Source organism: Fukomys damarensis, unplaced genomic scaffold (genome assembly GCF_012274545.1).
Source record: "Fukomys damarensis isolate Sample0158 unplaced genomic scaffold, DMR_v1.0_HiC HiC_scaffold_14, whole genome shotgun sequence".
In the NCBI taxonomy this organism is placed as follows: Eukaryota; Metazoa; Chordata; class Mammalia; order Rodentia; family Bathyergidae; genus Fukomys; species Fukomys damarensis.
This window is the reverse complement of record NW_022900926.1, coordinates 49,237,333-49,257,419: the sequence shown is the minus strand read 5'-3', so window position 1 is coordinate 49,257,419 and position 20,087 is coordinate 49,237,333. Positions and strand designations below refer to the sequence as shown.

The 20,087-nt window shown below is 35.8% G+C and overlaps 1 protein-coding gene and 1 non-coding gene across 15 annotated transcripts in view; both read left to right on the top strand.

The window, feature by feature from the left end:
- Snap91 (synaptosome associated protein 91) overlaps positions 1-20,087 on the top strand; it is a 120,603-nt gene that overhangs the window by 73,541 nt on the left and 26,975 nt on the right. For 4 of the 14 annotated variants that reach the window (XM_033763365.1, XM_010631153.2, XM_010631154.2 and 1 more), the window contains 9 exons: positions 1,379-1,497; positions 7,500-7,514; positions 7,661-7,828; positions 14,227-14,334; positions 14,958-15,215; positions 15,486-15,563; positions 15,729-15,800; positions 16,201-16,284; positions 17,707-17,790. In XM_033763365.1, the coding sequence (XP_033619256.1) occupies positions 1,379-1,497; positions 7,500-7,514; positions 7,661-7,828; positions 14,227-14,334; positions 14,958-15,215; positions 15,486-15,563; positions 15,729-15,800; positions 16,201-16,284; positions 17,707-17,790 (986 nt within the window). Of the gene's footprint in view, positions 1-1,378; positions 1,498-7,457; positions 7,515-7,660; positions 7,829-14,226; positions 14,335-14,957; positions 15,216-15,485; positions 15,564-15,728; positions 15,801-16,200; positions 16,285-17,706; positions 17,791-20,087 lie in introns of all 14 variants that reach the window. The other 10 variants (XM_010631150.2, XM_010631151.2, XM_010631148.2 and 7 more) reach the window with 6 other exon arrangements.
- Positions 10,509-10,611, top strand: LOC117286053. The gene has a single exon (XR_004517191.1). It is a non-coding gene; the product is annotated as a U6 spliceosomal RNA (small nuclear RNA).

Genomic DNA, 20,087 nt, shown 5'->3' with positions numbered 1-20,087 from the left:
GTGCTTTAAAAGCAACAACAAACTTGTATCTGTAGTCCAGTTAGTTGCTGCAAATGAGGAATCAAACTCTGGTGATAAGAAGAGGCCTTTGGAATACTCCTAAGCGGATTTTATAGACCTGAATGTCAGAACAGTAATGAGAAAGGTAGTGATGATTGTGCATTCTGTACAGCCTCAGAGCTGCCTAAAATGAATTGCTAACACTCTTCAAATAATAATTTTGGGTCAATTTTTTTGACGATAGAATTCTAGTCCATGGTATCTATGAATTTTGTTATGAATGCCCTTATTTGAAGAATGGAATTTTGAAGTAAGCAATCAATCCAGGGATTATATACATGTTAATTGTGTGCTTTACTTTCTACTTGCTTGGTTCTGCTTTTTAGAATCAACCTTGATAAAACCAAGTCCTTTCTGCACTAAACTGAGTTTTTTAAAAGCTTTATTTTTGTTTTTGTTCACATTACTGGGACTCAAACCCAGGGCCTCATATATGCTAGGCAAGTGCTCTAACAGTGCTCTAACTCTGAGCTATAAACTGAACTGGTGATGAAGCTTCTACTAACAAATATGTTTTTCTTCTCTGTTAGTTCAGTTTTTAAGAAATTGACATCAAAATTAGGCAATGCTTTCAGGGGTTTTGAAACATTTTTTTTACAACAACAGAATCCTTTAATAAAAACTACTGCTAGGAAACCTAATATTTATTTTTAAAAAAAACAAAGATAGAACTGTTATTTATGAAGATGGTTGGGAAATTTAGGACCCTACTCGCTTGGTACCTGACCTGGTGATTTTCAAACCAGTGCTCCTCAAATTTGACAGTGCCTGTGAATCATATGAGGTTCTTGTTAAAATGATAGTTCTGATATATTAGGTATAGCCTGATATTTTTGTATTTCTAATAAGATCCCAGAATAATGCTCATTTGGAGCCCACATTTTGAATAGCAAAATTTAGGCTTCACTTGAAACTGGCAGATAAAGAAGCTTTGAAAAGTGTAACTGCAACCTACTAAGAACAGAAACATGCAGAAGTGATTATAGATGAGTCTTCATACAACAAAACTTGATATAGTCTAATTTAGGAAAAAGGTAAATCAGTAATTCTCTTTAGTTTTCTTTGTTTCATCAGTTTTTCTTAAGATTCAATATTTTCTATACAAAAATTTTAGGAAGTAAATATAGCCTCAAAGTTATGATTTTTATTGACCTATAGAATACTACCCATTAATGCTATTAATGTTATACTTTCCAGAATATTGTTGTTAGATTTAAAATATCCCAATCTTTGATTTTTTTGCAAAAGTCTTTGTTTTAATGGAGCGCTACATTATAAAATTTCAAAATCTGACTTTAAAGTTATATTTTCCTTTTAGTGCTTCGAAACCGTCAAGTGATCTCCTGGACCTCCAGCCAGACTTCTCTGGAGAGGCAGCAGCTGCTGCCGCTGCACCAGCACCCCCACCATCTGCAGGAGGAGCCACATCGTGGGGAGGTGAGTGGAACCAAACAGGCTACTTCTCTGTTCATTTTATGTAGTTGTTTTTATTTAAGCTATAATTGTTATATTTATCTTCTAGTTATACACAGACATGTCAGAAGTTTGAAGGCAAAATGCTAAGAGTGGCATCTACTGATTGAAATATATTAAGAGACTGAAAGTACCCATAATACAATTTAAATGTTCAAGTACTCATACCGTTTTTTGTTTTAATAGCTGGAATGAAGGATGCATTTTTCTTTGCCAGAAAGTGCCAACTATTCTTTTAATAGTTAAAATTCAAACTTTTTATTAACTGCTCTCTAGAGATTCAGACTTTAGAGGATTGAGTATTCCCATGAATTTCAAGGTAGCACTTCTAAATTAACTTGGCCAGGTGTACTTGGTGGATTCCTTTAGGTCTGAATTGGTTGTATTTATTCACTGTTAATCAGCTTTTCATCACTAGGACCAAATGCCCACCATAGAGGAGGAAGGATTAGCCAGGCGTGGTGGTGCACGCTTTTAATCCCAGCCCTCGGGAGGCTGAGACAGGAGGATCACTGTGAGTTCAAGACCATCCCTGGCTACATAGTGAGTCCAGGTCAGTTTCAACTACATAGTGAGACCCTGTCTCAACCCCCCCCCCAAAAAAAAGAGGAAGGATTTATTTTTGCTCATAGTTTCAAGGGGTTCAGTCCATGGTCAACTGGCTCCAAGGAAGAAACAGCAGGCAGAAGAGCCTATCAAAGGAAAGCTGCTCAATCCATTATCAGAAGTCAGTCAGTCCTCTGACTGCCTAGAAAGGGGGACGGCAAGGGCTAAAGAAAAAAAGAGACGATGGACGATAGACACTTTCATAATTTCAAAGTATGTGGTAGGCAGGATGTCAGTGCCTCAGAATGGGCAAAGACAAAGACACTCCAAGCTTGTCACTATTTTGGGGATTCATAAGGAGTATCATCAGATGACTCAGAGAGTGGCAATGATCCTAAATTCACAAGGATTTTATAATCCAAGGGAGTATCAGATGTTAGAAGGTGGTGGTAATCCTATGAGGATGAGGATTTTACTATGAGAGGATGGTGAAATGAGCAAAAACATTTTTACAGCGGTAGGTGTGATGAGTTAAGGTGATAAGAAATTTGCCCCTCCCCAGCTAAAAATGTTCTCTTTTGTATTACTACTGGGTTCTTATCCAGGATGATTTCAGCTGATATAATCTTGCTCTTGAACAGCACAGCATCACAGAACCACCCTAATTATAATTTAATTGTGAAATTATTTTTTCCCTAAAATTTGAAAAATAAATGTTGAGATGATAGCTAGGTTAGTGTCTTACTCATTTTCTCATTTCTGGGACCAAGGAAGTTTATTTTGGCTCATGATTTTGGGAGGATTCAGTCCACTTTGGCATGGTGGAGGAAAACAATTCAACCCCTAGTAGCCAGGAAGCAGAGAGCAGGAGAACCCAGAGATGGAGCTATCCCCTTCTAGGTCATGCCCCCGGTGACCCACCTCTTCTGCCTTTTCTGTCCAGGCACTGACTCTTTACAGCATATTCAGCTATGGTGTCACATGACTCAGTCACCTTCCAGAGCCCTGCCTCTGAACACATCAGGTTACTGGGGGACATTCTAGATCTAAACCATAACAGTTAGAAACAGAACTGTTAACATCCCATAAGGTAATAAAAGTCAAGACCTTGTGGTTATCTTTTCTCAAAAACAGAAATTATGGGCATTGCTAGCCAAAAGGAACTGTAATATGTATATTATTTCATAATCAAAGTCTTTAACAGTTAATAGCAATGTCAAATGAAGGGTGGGTTTATCAAACAGTATGTCATCAAAAGTACACCCTGTAGTTTCTTGGCCTTATTTATTTATTTATGATACAAGGGATTCAACTTAAAGACTTTGCGCTTGTCAGGCAGGTCGTGGAACCACTGAGGTAAATCCCCAACCCCTCTTGGCCTTATTTCTAAGATTTTTTTATTATAAAAACAACAGAATGATAATCAGTTTGGAAGTAAAGTTACTAACTATAAATATGAACATTTTAAATGTTGGCCTATTTCCATTTTAAGTAAATCTCTTCCTGTATTGAAATGTTCAACTACTACACCTACAACTATCAAATTTTAGAGTAAAGTTATTCTTTATACTTTATTAATTAATTCAGTTGGCAGTGGAAAAATATTGCTGAGGAGATTTTATAAGCACATTTCTCTTGTTCTCATGTTTTCATTCTGAGCTTTATCTTTCAAAATTTTATTATTTGTTTGCTAATAATTTGTGTTCATCACATCAGTGTCCTGATAAAGTGTTTTCTAGTTACAATTTCTTTTCTAAATCCATATCCTTATAGCAAATTTTCTGAGCCATTAAATTCATATAAATGACTTTAATACAACTTATATAATTTAAAATTTAGTTTTAATTATAAATTTATTGGACTATGTAAAAAGTTTTTCAGTTTTATATGAATATGTTTTTTAAAAATTCTTTCAAATTTAAATCTGTATATGTTCATGCTTATGTTTCGAATTTATCAAACATTTAGTGCCCTGTGAGCTTTTGTCATTAGTGTGTCTGTATCGCTGTATTTTAACCTTCCCCACTAGAGGGAGCACTTTTTCTTAAATGATACAAAGGCACAGGTAGGCTGGCTGCCAGAAACCTTGGCTTTGGTCACTATATAACCATTTATACAGTGTTTCTGCCTCGGCAGATATGTAGAACTGAAGCATTTTACAGCAATAGAAAAGCTTAGGGTAATTGCTAATAAATTATGTAATTTCTAAGCAAACTTGTACAAAATATATGTCAAGAAATTGTAAACTATCACAAAAAGGAAAAAATTACTTTCTTTGTATTTTTCCTGTAAATACCTAATGGTGGTTTAAGATGGTGCTAAATTGTTATAGATGTATATTGGCTCATTTGACTTAACAAAAACTCAGTCTTGTTTGATGAGATCAAGGTACTCATACTATTAAATTTATTTGAATTTTGTGTAGAGAGTAAAATACAAACTCTAGAACTCTACAAACCTGTTTAAATATTTTTGTAAAAGCACACTGATAATCAGAGAATTTCATTTTCCATTTTCCAAGGACCATGGCAATTTCAGATGCCTATTAATTCTGATGAGGGTTATATTTTCATTTCAGGGAACAATTGTAATGATAGTATTTTTTTCTAATGGCATAAAGCAAATTTTAGGAAATTTATACTTTAGTAAATTCAGTTGAGATGGTGTATTTGTAAAGATTGGACATTTGTACAGATATTTGTGTAGACATTTGATTAGAAGAATACATAGAATTTGCCAAATCTCTATTTATCTTCATAATAGGGAGAGTGTTTTGCTTTATAATAAATTTATGTTTCAGGAGTACAAATTTAGCTTTATAAATGTTTGAAGTAAAATTTACTTTTTGAGAAATATTGGGTTGTTGATAGGTTTTATTAGAACTGAAATCAATTACCAGTATGCATTTGAAAGCTAATTAATATTATGTCATCATTTCACTCTCATTTTCTATGTGGGTTGTTAGCTACAGTACAAGTACTTTTGTGGCCCATGTTCTTGCCATGTTGAAATCTGAGTACACAACTATAGGCCGTGCATTCGTATACACATATACCACTCACATACACTTGGGGACTTACATAAACATTGAAATTCACACTCTTAAAAGAAGAAAATTTAACTTCATCTAAGTATTAACTATTACTATAATTAACTATCATCAGCCCTTATGTCCCAGATATAGGTGTGCACTTTAAATACATTTACAAATTTGATCTTCATGATAACCTTTAAAAATCTAGCTATATCTCACTGAAGAATGTAGTTTTCTCTGTTAATATAATTGTAGTTTTTTCTAGTTTGCAGTGAACATTTTCTAGTAATTTCTCTGAAGAAAAGTATTTCTGATTATGTACTTCTTGTAAATGAATTGAATTCCACTGCTGTAATTTGTATGTAGTTTAATCCTTTATAAAATGGCAGTTTCAGTAATATGTAATAACTGAACCTATCATCCTAAAATAGGGACTCCCTTTTATACTAGAGAAAAATTTGGCTAAAATAATTAGTAGTATAAATTATATTTCATCTAGAAAACTTTAGATTTGGAAGACTACAATTTGTAGTTTCCAGAAATTGAAAAAAATCTGATATCAATTATCGATTCATGTTTAGTCACTGATCATATAAAGAGCATTGATGAAGGCAGGGCTGGTGAGGGCCCCACTGGTGCCAGGAGAAGAGAGAAAGAGAGTCTGCCTGACTTCTTTTGGCCCACCTTGATTTCTAACATATTTTTAAAATGTGTAGCTGTGAGATGACAGTTGTATTGGGCCAGCAACTATTGGTTTGAAGAATCACCTGAAGGACCATTTCTCAGATTTTTAGAGCTAACCACCTAACAGCAGAAAATGTCCTGCCCTCAGGTCAATACAGGACTTGTGTTTTGCTCCTAGCCTGCTATTTATTAGGTTTACAGTCTAAAATTTAATTATTTCTAAGGTCAAGTTCTACACGTGGTATAACTGTCTGGTAATGTTATGAAATATATGAATCTTTATTATCTTAATGTATCTACAGAATGCTTCAGATAATATTTATTGGGGTTGCACATTATATTTTATTTTTAAAATTTTTAAAATATATGTCTAACAAATACCAGTAAAGGGAATTTTTTAAAAGCCTCTGTTAGGGGCCGGGCATTTAGCTCAGCAGTTTGGTGGCCTGCCTTGGAAGCGCAAAGACCCGAGTATAATTCCCAGTACCAAAAAATAAAAAAAATAAAAGCCTCTGTTGATGTAGAGATGGTATTTTCATATAAATAAACAATGTTACTCTTTTCAGTATCAAATTTATGTTTATCAGTTTTATAAATTTCTTCTATTAATTTTAGTTTACTGAGTTCTCAAATTGTTTTTAAGGCCCTAGAAATTAAGTCCCTAGTAAATTCAAATAAAATTAAATAAATTCATAATTAAAACAGATTTCCTATGCTATTTATGAATTCTAACATGAGCCCTGACGTGTATCACACATTACACAACTGAACACAGGAGAATGCCACAGGATACCTTGAATGCTTAACGTGAAGTCAGTCTGTAGTTAAAAAGAACCTCTGTTAGGCTTCCTATTCAGAAGTTTAACTGTGATTCCATTGTTGAGCTAAGAAAATATCAATCTCCCATGGCAGCCAGATATCAGAAGGGCTGAAAAGTTTTAATGCCTTCTCATCTCTCTCATATTCATCTTAAAAATAATTTCTGTATATGTCACATAACGTTTACAAGTATCAAGATTATACATCATGCTGAAAACATCTGAAAATATGAAAGTTTTGGAGGAAATGGTTTTGTTTAGAGCTTCTTTTTTCTAACACTTTATCTTGAATTCAATTATTTAAATATGCTTGGTTTATTCTATGATCTACTCTACAGCTATGATAAAAACCACTTATTCTCTGTTATTCTCTGATAATGATATCATATCAAGAAGATCAACAAAGTTCAGCTAACTACCTTTTTAAAACTTATTTATTTACTTTTGGTACTGGGAATCAGACTCGGGTCCTTATGCTTGTGAGGCAAGCAGTGGAACCACTGAACTAAATCCCTAGCCGTACTGCCTTTTTTTTTAGAATTAACATATTTTAGTATAATGAAATCAGGAAAAAAAACAGTTGAAATGGTAAATATGATAGGAAATACACTGAGTTTGTCACAGCTGTTTAGGCTAGACTTCAGGTAAGTCTCTTGACCTCCCTTGTCCTCAGTGTTCTCATCTGCAAAATGGGACTCTTGGTCTAAAGGATCCCTAAGGTCTTTTCCTTCTTGAAAATTCCATGATAATAAATGGTCTGGAGAGGCACATAGAGCTAAAATGTCTTTGGTCCATGCCTCACCCTGCTTGGATATTGGTATGATTGAATGTTTCATCTTTAGCTTTTATTCCTTCATATGCTGCCACATGTTGGACATCAGTAGACCTTTTGGGAGAGGGTGAGTACAGTTCATTTTTAAACTCCTCTTTTTAGAGACTTCTATATTTTGTTTACTGTCCTGTTGTGACATTTTGGAGCCTGGTATATCCTTTGTCCTTTCCTTTCCTTCTCTCCCATTTGCTCTCCTTCTCTGGTAAAATATAGATTCTTTGGCTGCACTTTCCTCTGTTCCCTCTGAAGCACAGATTACAGACCCATTTGCACCAGAACCTACCCCTCCTACTACAACTGCTGAAATTGCAACTGCTTCAGCTTCTGCCTCAACCACCACGACTGTGACTGCTGTCACTGCTGACGTGGATCTCTTTGGAGGTTAGTTAGTCACTTCAATGCTCTTTAAATTTTCCTTTCAGAATGACTAAAATTACATGAAAGTGAAATCTTTTTACATTGTATAACAGCATGGCAGAGTGTTTAAATACATTTCCAATGGTCATTCATATGTTTGTCTTTGCCAAATTCACCCACTTTCCCTCCATTTAGTTTTGTTGTAATACTCTGAACCCAACTGTTCTTACATTAGAATGTATGCTGTTGCCAGAACTCTTGTCCTGTCACTTTCCCAGTGTGGTAATGCTGTAAGAAGGGTGCATCTCTGTCATATTCAAATTTGGCTTTTTGGCCAGATTAGAACTAGCCCAGAGATTACTTGGCGAATATGAGAAGGCAGTGCTGGCTTAAATAGTCTCTTAATATTTGGGGCAAAACCTCTCAGAGTAGTTCAGATTTGGAGGTCTCTACAAAGAATGTAGGTCTCACTCATGCAACTTTTTTTTTTTTTTTTTTTCAGTATGGGAGATTGAACTCAGGACCTTACACTTGTGAGGCAGGCAGCAGCCTCACACTGAGCTAAATCCCCAGCCCTCACTCATGCCAACTTTTAAATTTGTTTTGCCCAAGTAAAGATTTGGATCATTTTACTTTGACTTTGGAGCTTTCAAAGAGTATCTGAAACAGCGCTTGACATGGTGATTGAAAACAGGTTTAAGTCAGTCTTTGAAATGATTGTCTAGAAATTTGCTTTCCAGGCAAATGTAAATTATGATGTATTAAAATACACTATAATATGCCTAGACCTAAAAAGCATCTAAAGCCAGTTTATTTATATAATCTTATTTGAGTGGGGCTGGTATGCAAACCAGAAAAGTGTTCATATAAAATACATGAACCAAGTGGTGGTATATTCATTATAGTTTCATGTTTCTTCATTACCATATAACATCTTTCGCAGGGAATTCTGACAATATAGCAAAGAAATTGGAGAGAGCAAATGATGGTAAGGGGAGGAGAGATTTGGCACACTCTGGTGGAACGTGTCCATTTCCCTGGGAAAATACACTTACACCCTGTCACATACCATTCTGCCAGTCTGTGAGGCTGTCCAAGGCAGGTATTTAGCAATTTTCTCGCACCTTGCTGTCTTGCCATTCCTACAAGAAGAAGCCTGTTTTTTTCACAAAGGCAAAGGAGAGGAGATTGCAGACCCTTCAGTATTTTATTAAACAGAATCACCTAAAATTAAAAGTTCATTTTTCAGTTATGCCCTGATGTATTTTGAGACCAAAAATTTAAGTTTCAGCCTCAACTTATAACAGCAGTGTTTTTGCACTGTTTCTCTGTTCCTTCATTATTGGTGTTGGGTTTAGGGAATTTCTCATAGGCTTGGGATAACAGAAAACTCAAGGAAAATGGAAAATATGGACAGGCTGGGTAAAAATTTTGTGCTGAACTGCTTCTACATATTTTGCTGTTTCACTTTTTTGATTTTCAGTCACTTTTAAGGAACTTTACCTCTCGGGAATCAATTAACTCTTGCTTCTCTCACAGCAAGCATATTCTCTAGACTAATAAAGCACAAGATACTTCTTTGAAGTGTTTTTTGAGCCATTATGTTGCTTTCATTTATTACTGCTTTGACTCTATTTGTCAAGCAGAAAAATCTGTACATTTGGAAATGTTTTCATGACAATGCTATTTTTACCTTTAAATACAAGTTTCAAGAACTGTAACAGAGTTAGATAACTTAATACCAAACAACAGGGCGGCCCTTGCAATTTTATCACTACCCTGTCTAGTCATATAACTGAAAAATGAGTAAAGATGAATGCATCTGCAAACTTCATCACAATTATTGCGTTGATCTACATAGTTCTATAAAGTGTCTTCTGGCCTCTGACAGCTGTAAAAAGTTTACCCTTTATGTTCAAGAGTCTGCATGTATCATTCTCTGTGATTTTCAGTGATTATTTTCCTAATTTCTTTCATGCCCATTATTGATTTATGAGAAATCATTTAGAGATTTGACTTTAAATAAAAACTTAAATTTATTTTTTAAAACACTTTTAGCCCTAAATGAGTAAGTGGTAGAAGTCCAGATGAATAAGGACAATTTATTACATGTATATTACATTTTGCTTACATAAACTTAAAACATACTCTCTTGAGGTTCTATATGTTTGCAGCAACTAATCAAATTTCTTTAGTGATAAGCGTGAATTTCAATTTCATAAAATTTGCTATTTTCATGAATATGAAATAATATAATTTTCTTTGTTTTTAGTATTGTATGTGAATTACAAATTTGGAAAATAGGTAATTTGTTACCTTTAACACAGATATTCAGATTGACACCCTCATAACATTTTAGTCATTTCAATGTAAGTAGTTTTTTTAAGTCACTAAAAATGTCTTCAGATACATTACATGGGCAGAGGGGGGGTGCTCAGTGGGAGAAAACTTGCTTAGCATACCTAAGGCCCTGGGTTCAAACTCCAACACTGTACATTTTTTTTAAATGGAAAAAAAGTAAGGAGAGAGGAAGGAGGAGGGAAAGAACGAAGAAAAGTGAAGAAAAGAAAGAATGGACTTTGTTTTTTTAAGTGAACTTTTAAGAAACAGACTTCTGTGCTCATGTAAAACAGGATTATAAGGCAGTGTTGTGCTTAAAAACAGTAAAACTTACAAATTCTGATAAAAATAAAGGAATAATCTAGTGCTTACCTTGGCAGCACATATACTAAATTGGATACCAAGAAAATTAAAATGGCCCCTTGCTCAAAGATGACATGCAAATTCATGAAGTGTTACAGATTATAGATATAGATATAGATATAGATATAGATATAGATATAGATATCTCCTTGCACTTACAAGGCAGGCAGCGGGACCACTGAGCTAAATCTTCGACCCTGTTCTATATTTTTTTTTAGTTTAAAAAGGAAAAATTCTTAAAAGCATCCTGCTTTTCATATGTGCAAGCACAAACTACAAAGCACATTAGTAACATGGAACATGGAAGTGCTAGAGTGCCAAATTGATAGTATTTCCTCAATGTTGCACACAGGGTACCCTATGGATCAACTGTGTCAGTTTGCGAACAAGCTTTTGTGAGGATGCTGGTCTACAAGTGGGAAATCAAGTGGGTGGGAATCAAAAACACAACTTCCAGGCTTGACTCTGTTTCTACATGTTGGTTAATTAAGTCAATCAGCCTTCCTTAAAATCATTACTTAAATATAAGCGCTCACAGCTATATATCATGTAACAGCTTTATAATCTGGAGTCTTTGGAAAAAGAATAGGAACCAGAATAGTGACTCTGAGGCTGATGAGAAACAATTGCCTCCTTTTGCTGAGTATAGGATTTACAGACGGCATATGTTGCTGGAGTAAATGGAGCAATTAGGGGTGGGACAAACAATAGCTTCTAGAAGCTTTGAGAAATGTAGTCATTTAGAGGAAAATTCTTTCAGAGTGCTCACAGGGAAAATAAAAATAAAAAAGGCTGCAACAGTCAGCTCAGCTTTCTGGTGAGGACCTGCCCTGAGCTTATAATTTTAGACTAGCAGAAGCATGCATGCATTTCCTGAAAATAACAGTGTTAGAAAGAGTGGAAAAATGTAAAATGAACTGCAAATGGAAAGAGCACTAGATTCGAAAAGGCTTTAGTTTTCAGTTCCAGAAAGATAATGCTGCCACTGACGATGAGAAAGACTAGCTATTACAAGAAGCTTTACTTGTGTATTTGTTTTACCAAGATCAAAATTTTATTTTCTCTTACAGTTCTGGGTGTTGGCTGGGCTGAGCGAGGGCAGTTCTCATTCAAAGTCCCTGTCATGACTGCACTCAGAAAGTGACTGGGGCAGGGTCACCTGGAAGCTCGTTCACCTCTGTTTTGACCTGGGAAGACTCAGAAGGCTGGGGCCTAAAACAGCTTTCGGAATAATCTTCCTCAAATTAGATGAGTTATGTTCACAATATTTAGTCTTAAGTAACAAGAGCAGTATTGAAAGGAGTTGTGTTACTGATAGGGGGCTGGGGAGCACACTTGCCCGAGGAAGTAGCCATAAATATGTTTCACCTTCTTTCATGTAACTGATGACTGGAAGAGGTCATTTCATGAATATCTCCTTGACCCCTGACACTAATGTTTTTATCGCCCTAGGAGGGAAAAGTATAACAGAGAGCAGCATGGTTCATAACAGTGCAGTACAGTGGCTAAATATGCAAATCTCAGCCAGAAAGATGCAAGACAAATTCTGACTCTGCCACTTGCTGGCAATATGACTTTGGCCAAGTCACTCAGACTTTTTAGATATATTTTTAGCTATAAAAATTAGATATATGGCCAGGGATTTAGCTCAGTGGTTCTGCCGCCTGCCTTGCAAGCACAAGGACCTAAGTTCAATACCTGGTACAAAAAAAAAATTAGAAAAAAGCCGGGCATGGTGGCACATGCCTGTAATCCCAGAACTCGGGAGGCTGAAGCAGGAGGATCACTGTGAGTTCAAGACCAGCCAGGGCTACATAGTGAGTTCCAGGTCAGTCTCAACTACATAGTGAGACCCTGTCTCAAAAAACAAAAACAACAACAACAACAAAAATTAGATATATTTGTCACGTGCAACATTTTAAAATCTGTATAGAATGTAAAATAGCTAAATGAAGCAAATTAATATTTGCATTACCTCAATCATTTTTTTGTGATGAAAACACTTAAAATCTGTAAGTTTTGCTTCTTTTCTCAACAAAATGGAAATAATAGAAGCTACATCACAAGATAGTTATGGAAAGTAAATTTATTCATATCCAAAAAATATGACTATTTCTATTTCTGCTCTTCCCAATATTATTGGCCTCAGTTCCAGATTATATAGGAATGAAAAGGAAGAAAACAGACCTGACTCATGGCAGAATATTTACAGCACTCCCTCCTCCCATACTTTTCTTGTGTTCTCCTGCTTGCCTCTTAACATTTTCGGGTTGCTGAAAGTCCTCTAATAACTGGGGAAGGAGCCTGCCCTATTTCTTGATGCAGTTCTCATTCTCCAGGATTTATTTGGCCTCTCCCTGACTTCCATGCTCAGCATATATTCCCCCAGTGTAACTGAGAGAAGCAATCAGATCAAATTATCAGCACATAAATAATTGGTGTCCTGTTTGTATTTTCCTAAAGGAATGTACTGCGTGGCATTTCCAAATATATTTGACAAATTCTTTTTAATGGCTGAAGACCAGTATTCTAGGGTGTACCAGTAGATATTGTGAATGATGACATTTGATATGGAGAAGTCTAGCAATACAGGGTAGGTGCTAGGTGGGTGCTGGTCAAACTCTCTCAAGGCTTCTTCTTTTAAGTCTGTCATACTTACGATGGCTTGATTCCTTGGGTACTTTTGAAACAATGGAAATTCTCTGTATGCTCCTGGACACTTTACCATAATTAACATGGCTTGCTGGTAGAAATTTGTTAGAACCATTTGTGTATATTAGCCATTTATAAAGTAGGTGTTTATAGAGCCAGGGATTTAGCTCAGTATTGCTGCCACCTGCCTCGCAAGCACAAGGTCCCAAGTTCAATCCCCAGTACCAAAAAGTAAAATAAAATAAAAAGTATGTATTTCTAAATTGGGCCTGGCTGTATATTAATGAACTTCCTTCTATAAATAATAATGCATCTGTAGTCTTAAAATATGAAATTATATTTTAATATGTGGAAAACATCATTTTCCAATGACTAGAAAAAATATACTTGAAAACAATAAATTTATGTAGAAATAAAGATATAGCATCATGCCCTAATTTTGTTATCTATATTTCTTGTTTTAAAAGTCTTGAGTTATACAGTATTTGAAGATGCTTTTCAAGGATAGTAAAGATGTAAATTTATAAATATGTACTAGACCTCTCATGATATCACTATAATTTTGTCTGTACTAGACTATAAAAAAATGTTAAAACTAAAATTGTTTACTTTGCCATTATCTCTTTAATATTATTTTCATTAAAGACATTAGTGTTTGCTAGAAGCCACTAGTCGGAGACTTTCTACTAACAGGGAATACGTATTATATGGACATGAAAGTTTAATATCTTCAATAGTAATTATTTTTATATTTTAATTTTCACATCCATTAATTTCTAATGAGACATAAAACATGCTTCTCAGAGCCCTTATACAATGAGAATCTCGTCGGATCCTAATAGGCCTCAGCAGTATCAACACTGTACCACTTGCATGTTAACTGACATGAAGGTGTGCAAAGAATAATTGTTTCATGTTTGCCAGCAGTGCATGGGCCATAAAAATGCATTTGAAGAAATTCATGTTGTATAAGGGAGCCTTCTTCACAGTTTAACTTGGTTCTTTTACTATATTTTCTTCTCTTTTTTGTTCCTTTAATTTCTGTTGTTTTAAAACCCGCACCCAAGATGCCTTTGCAGCTTCTCCTGGGGAGGCCCCTGCAGCATCCGAAGGGGCCACAGCACCAGCTACCCCCACCCCCGTAGCAGCAGCACTTGATGCATGCTCAGGAAACGGTGGGTTACAGTCATGAGCCAGTCTGTTACTTTTCTGTCCTAACGTGAAACCCTCGTAGTTAGATGTAGTCATATGTTTTTCTAATTTTCTTTTCTTCTGAGTATTAACTATCACTCATCATAAATGAATAAATAACGTCAGCATTTAAAACATTAAGACAATAAAGTGCATACTTATCTAAATTGACAATTTCTCAAGATTGACAATTGTTAGTGCAAGTATGTTCTCTTAATGTTTTTTTCCTCTAATGCTGTGTTTTACTCCTTTATAACATTGAGTTCAAATACATCATGTTGTTTTAATGAACTTTCAAAGCTACCAAATTAACTAGATTAAAAAAGGGTTTGAAGTGACAGTCTCTACTGTAGGCTAATCTTGCAGCACTTTGCAAATTGTTTCACATTATTAGCTCATGGCACCTATGACACTTTCTTTTTTTTTAGAAAAACATCCCAATTGCTGACCCCTGCAAATAGGATAGTAGTCAAATATAACCAGCCTGAGGACTAGCTAGTGTGTAAATACTGTATGTGTGCAAGCTGTGTCTTACCCGTAGTTATGATGCCTTCTTGTATTTCCTCCTCACTGATGCTGTATGTGTCTCCACTTTGCTTTCCAAAAGACCCCTTTGCCCCGTCTGAAGGTAGTGCAGAGGCTACACCTGAGCTGGACCTCTTTGCAATGAAGCCACCTGAAACCAGCGTTCCTGTAGTTACCCCTACAGCTAGTACAGCCCCTCCAGTTCCCGTAACTGCTCCTTCTCCTGCTCCCGCTGCTGCAGCTGCCACTGCTGCCACTACTGCCGCCGCCGCTGCCACCACTACCACCACCTCTGCCGCCGCCACCACCACTGCTCCTCCTGCTCTAGATATCTTTGGTGGTAATTTGTTGTTTGTTGTTGTTGTTGTTGTTGTTGTTGTTGTTGTTGTTGTTGAACTCTTTCTGTCTAGTATATTGGATTCTTTGGTCCTTCAGATATGTTGCATATACAACTCTTACTGCATGTATACTGTGTAATTAAATGGTTCTCTAGAAACCATTTGTTACTTAATTCAGAATTCTTCAAAGTGCAAGTTCAGAACTGGGAAGTGATCCCATTTCTGACTTGATTTTTCAAGTGAAGTAAAGGCATGTGTGTTCTTGGTCTTAGATTTATTTGAGTCTGCTCCTGAAGTTGCTGCAGCGCCTAAGCCAGATGCTGCTCCTAGCATAGACCTGTTTGGTACAGGTAAAACCAAAGCCACCCTTTCTTGTCATTTTAGTTTTCTTAGATATTTTCATGATTAAGCTCTTTGTACTCACCTGTGATAATGCATTTGTTAGATTTGTGACTTTGATTTCAGCTTTCTGCTACTTACTTCTGCTTGGTTTTGGTTTGTTTCACTTTTGGAAGATGCTTTCTCCTCTCCACCACAAGGGGCCTCTCCTGTGCCTGAGAGTTCTCTCACTGCTGACCTCTTATCCGGTGAGTGCTTTGCCAAAGTCAGTCTTCAGAGCTGTCTCCTGCAAACCATGCATGGAGAGGAGGGCACAATGACTTGTGGGTTTATTGTATGTTCTTTTGAATGTGAAATTCACTTAGGAAAAAAACTCATTCTTTGACCCATCACCAGCTGATGAGAGTTAACATTTCAAACATAAGGCTGGTAAAAAGAGAAAACATCACACTAAAACCTCTAATTTGAAGGAGTCAAATTTTATTTTGTTCTGGAGCATTTTAAAATTCACTTGCTTTTCTTAACTGTTAAGAGTCTACTGTCTTCTTCCCCGAGTTACCCATAACTTAAGACACTACTTGTCAAGACTGCTGGTTTCTTTTTCCTCTGTGTGACACATACTTTTTCATGTCCTGTGCTTCACTCCAGTGGATGCATTTGCAGCACCATCTCCTGCAACCACTGCCTCTCCAGCAAAGGTGGAGTCTTCAGGTGTGATAGACCTTTTTGGGGGTGCGTATCTCTTCTCCTTCAAGACTTCAGGAGTCTTTTTTAAGGATAATTTCTAGATATTCCATTTCATTATATTTTATCATTTTTTCTTTTGACTATGTGAAATTATCTCTTACAGATAAACTTGAGTTTTTAAAATCTTTTCCATTTCTTTGCCATCATATTCATCCTCATCAGTTCTCCATAATTTTTAGTTCATGACCTAACAAAACCAGGTAGTTTTTTCATAGGAAGTCTTTGGTTTTCAACATTTTCTTTATTCTAATGTGGAATATCCTGATTGAAATTTCTTTCTATCCTTCTTTGTTGATCCCAATCTGTTGACTAAATCAACATTTCTAAGTTATTTTTAAAAACAGTATAAACATGAACCTAGGGCACTCAGAATTGAGAACAAGCTAGGCAAAACTGGAGGCATACCATCAGTTGGAGACTGGATAAAGAAGATGTTGTTTTTCTATAAAATGGAGTACTACTCAGCCATACAGAATAAGAAACTAGAGTCATTCATAGGGAAATGGATGCATATTCAGGCCATATTCTTAAGTGAAATAAATAAGACACACATGTATAAATACCGAATAGTTTCTCTGGTGTGAAAAAACTAAAAGTGTAAATAAGATCCAAATTGTATAACTGATAATGTGAAATAGGAAGAAAAGGGCTAAAGGAGTAGGGAAAGTGGGAAGGGTAAGGGAAAGGAAATAAGGGAAAAGAAAAAAATAGGAGAAAATGAAAAACTGGAAACAAAGTTGTTGTAAATAGGGGAGGGAGGAGGGGGTGAAGGGAGGGTAGGGGCATGGGAAAAAAATGAGAACAAAGATCTGTCATGTAAAGGTATAAGATTCCAATGATGAATGTAACTATACTATATACCTAAAAAGTACCAATAAACTCAATGAAAAAAAACGGGAAGCACAGATGCTAAATGTCATACATTATGCTGTAGTGTATTAACTTTCCCCCCACTCCCTCTTTTTTTGGTACTGGAGATTGAACTCAGGACCTTGTGCTTGCAAAGCAGGCAGCAGAACCACTGAGCTAAATCCCCGGCCTTGTAGTTTATTAACTTTGAGTTTAATGGTTTTAAATCCCTTCAGATAATTGAAAAATGTTTTCCTGATTTAAATGCATTCTTTTCTTCCTTTGGATGTTATCCGAAAGCAGGATGATGTATTGAATTCACTCTTAAACTACACATTTGGATAATATATCTAAAGTGTTAATTCCTAAATATTTTAGAACTCATAATGCAAAAAAACTGTTTAGAACATAATTCATCTCAATCATTTCACATATCTATTGGAGATAAACTCACCAAACAAAATGTCATGTCTTTGCATGTCTCTGCATAACACTTAAATTACTTTACTTACTGTTTACACTGTCTTACTTTTTTGCTGCATAATGGATAATGGATAGATGCATTTGGAAGTAGTGCTTCTGAACCCCAACCTGCACCCCAGGCTGCTTCTGGTTCATCAGCATCGGCAGATCTACTAGCTGGTAATTAACTAAAATAAAATGGTATTCTGTAGAAATTAAGTTTGTATTTATTTTTAGGAGTAACAAGTATTGCATAAATTACAGGGTTCATTTTTTTTTCCTTTCAAGATGAAAAACCAAAAAACAAGACATTATATATGAACCTACGTGGCAGTTTTAAGCTTCTAATGTCTGTGTTCATTGTTTTGAAGGAATTTGTGGGGAAATGTGCTGTGATGTTTGACAATTACTTTTGAAATATATAATCTTAAGTCATTTGTAGGAAGATAAACGCACTTTCGGACCATAATGTTAAGCAAAATACATCAAACACATAAGCTTAAATATTGCAGTTTCTCTTTCATGAGAAACCCAAAGTATAATAAAGAGAAAATAGGGAAGTAAGGAGACAGATCTTTCTCAAAAGGGGAGGGAATCAAAGGATAAGGAGGAGGGAGAGGGAATGAAAAAAGAAATTAAGATGTATTATGTACCAACCCCAAACAAGGAATGTAAACATTATGTACTACAAACAAGTACAAATTTAAAAAATGATCTGAAGAAAATATTAATTTAAAATAAAAGTTAAGAAACAAAAATATGAATTACTGTGGGAGAAATTGTTACTGGTTTATATTTTGAATTGAAGCTATGCTATATATGTCATTTTTTAAAAACTAGGTGATCATTTATCTATCTGAAAATATATGGGGTGATCATAGTTCAACAGGGCCACAGTATGTAATAGATTAACACAATTTGCATTGGATCATTGCTCATTGCTAGAATAGAGTAGATAGAATGAAAGGGAATAATTCAAAGGCAGTAAAAGTCAAGTATCAGTCTTCCTGAAGAGCAAGACAAAGTGTACTTAATAAGAGACCTAGAAAATGCCAGTTGTAAGACCCAAGTAGTAACTTTCAGTTCATACTATCAGTGGAATTCACAAGATGCTGTGGACTTCTCTGATTTTACTTAGAAGGGTACATAATAGGAAGTGTAGCAGTGGTATCCCAGAACCCTCAGACGCTCAGATGCAGGTTCTCTTGTCCTTCTCCAGGTCACCACAAGGGATGCATTTTGGTCCTTAGGTTGACAAAAGGCTGATGACAGTGTGCCCCATCAACACAGGGACATCTATAGTCTCTCAGCCTAAATATGCTGAGAGTTCTGTGGCCCTTTATAATGTAATTAACTAGTACCAATGTTTAAGTGCGGCCTTAGCTCATATATTATAAGAAATACAGTGAACAATCCTGACACCAAATGTAGGAAGCTAAGGAACTCTTAGATTTCTTGGACTTGTAATGGAAGATCCTACAGGACCTTTGTCACCCTTAAGAATTGCAGAATATTTTACTTGAAGTGAAATTTTTCTTTAAGAAGCTAGAGGAAGTACAGCCAACTGTTAACCTTTCCTTCCATCAGTAATTCATTCTGGTTAAGTCTTTGCCAAAGACAATAGCACTTCTTTTGTGTCTTTCCCATCCTCTTCAGACTCCTTGATCAAATATGACACTCTTGTTTGTTAAGTCCTTTCATCCCAGTGATTGACAGCGGGTATTTTCTTGCACTATTAAGAATCAAAGCCCCACTGTAATGTGCTTAGTTCTTTGGAAGCTAAAATGTAAAAGGCAATGCATCTCGTATAAACTCTTACTGGTTAGTTGAGAGAAAGAAAAAATGCTAAATTCCCTGGCTTTTCTTCCTTCTTGATATTGAAATGAGATTACTGATTATAAACTTTTGTTTTAACTTATAATTAAGGTAGAATAGCACATGAAATGTTCTGACTTTCAGAATTCTGAGACGTCTTTACTGGGTATCCCCTGCCCCACCACAGACACCAAAGTGGAGGGCTGGAGCCTGCTAGACAGAAGACTTACAGGGTGTCCAGGCATTGTTCACCATTTCCAGTGCTGTTCCATTGTCTGCTCCATTATCCTTGATCCATTGTGGACTTTCTGTGCCCTAGAGATGGAACCTGAAGCACTGTGTTTCTAAATGAACATAGAACACTAGGAACTGGAGCAGACAGGCAAAGCCTGTGGGAAAGGGAGCATTCCCATCCAATTCCAAGTAAGAGGTCAGTGACAGAGCCAAGAGATTCAATTCTGGGGGTGAGATGGGAACTAAACGAAGTGTTCCCCACATCTTTCAAGATCTTTTCAATGGTGGGGAGAAGTTATATATTACATAAACTTTCTTATTTCTGTTTTTCTATTTGAATAGATTAATATTTGACATATATATGTATACGAGTGTTAATGTCTGGTTTGCTTTCAAAACAATTCTAATAATTTAATTTAGACAAATGG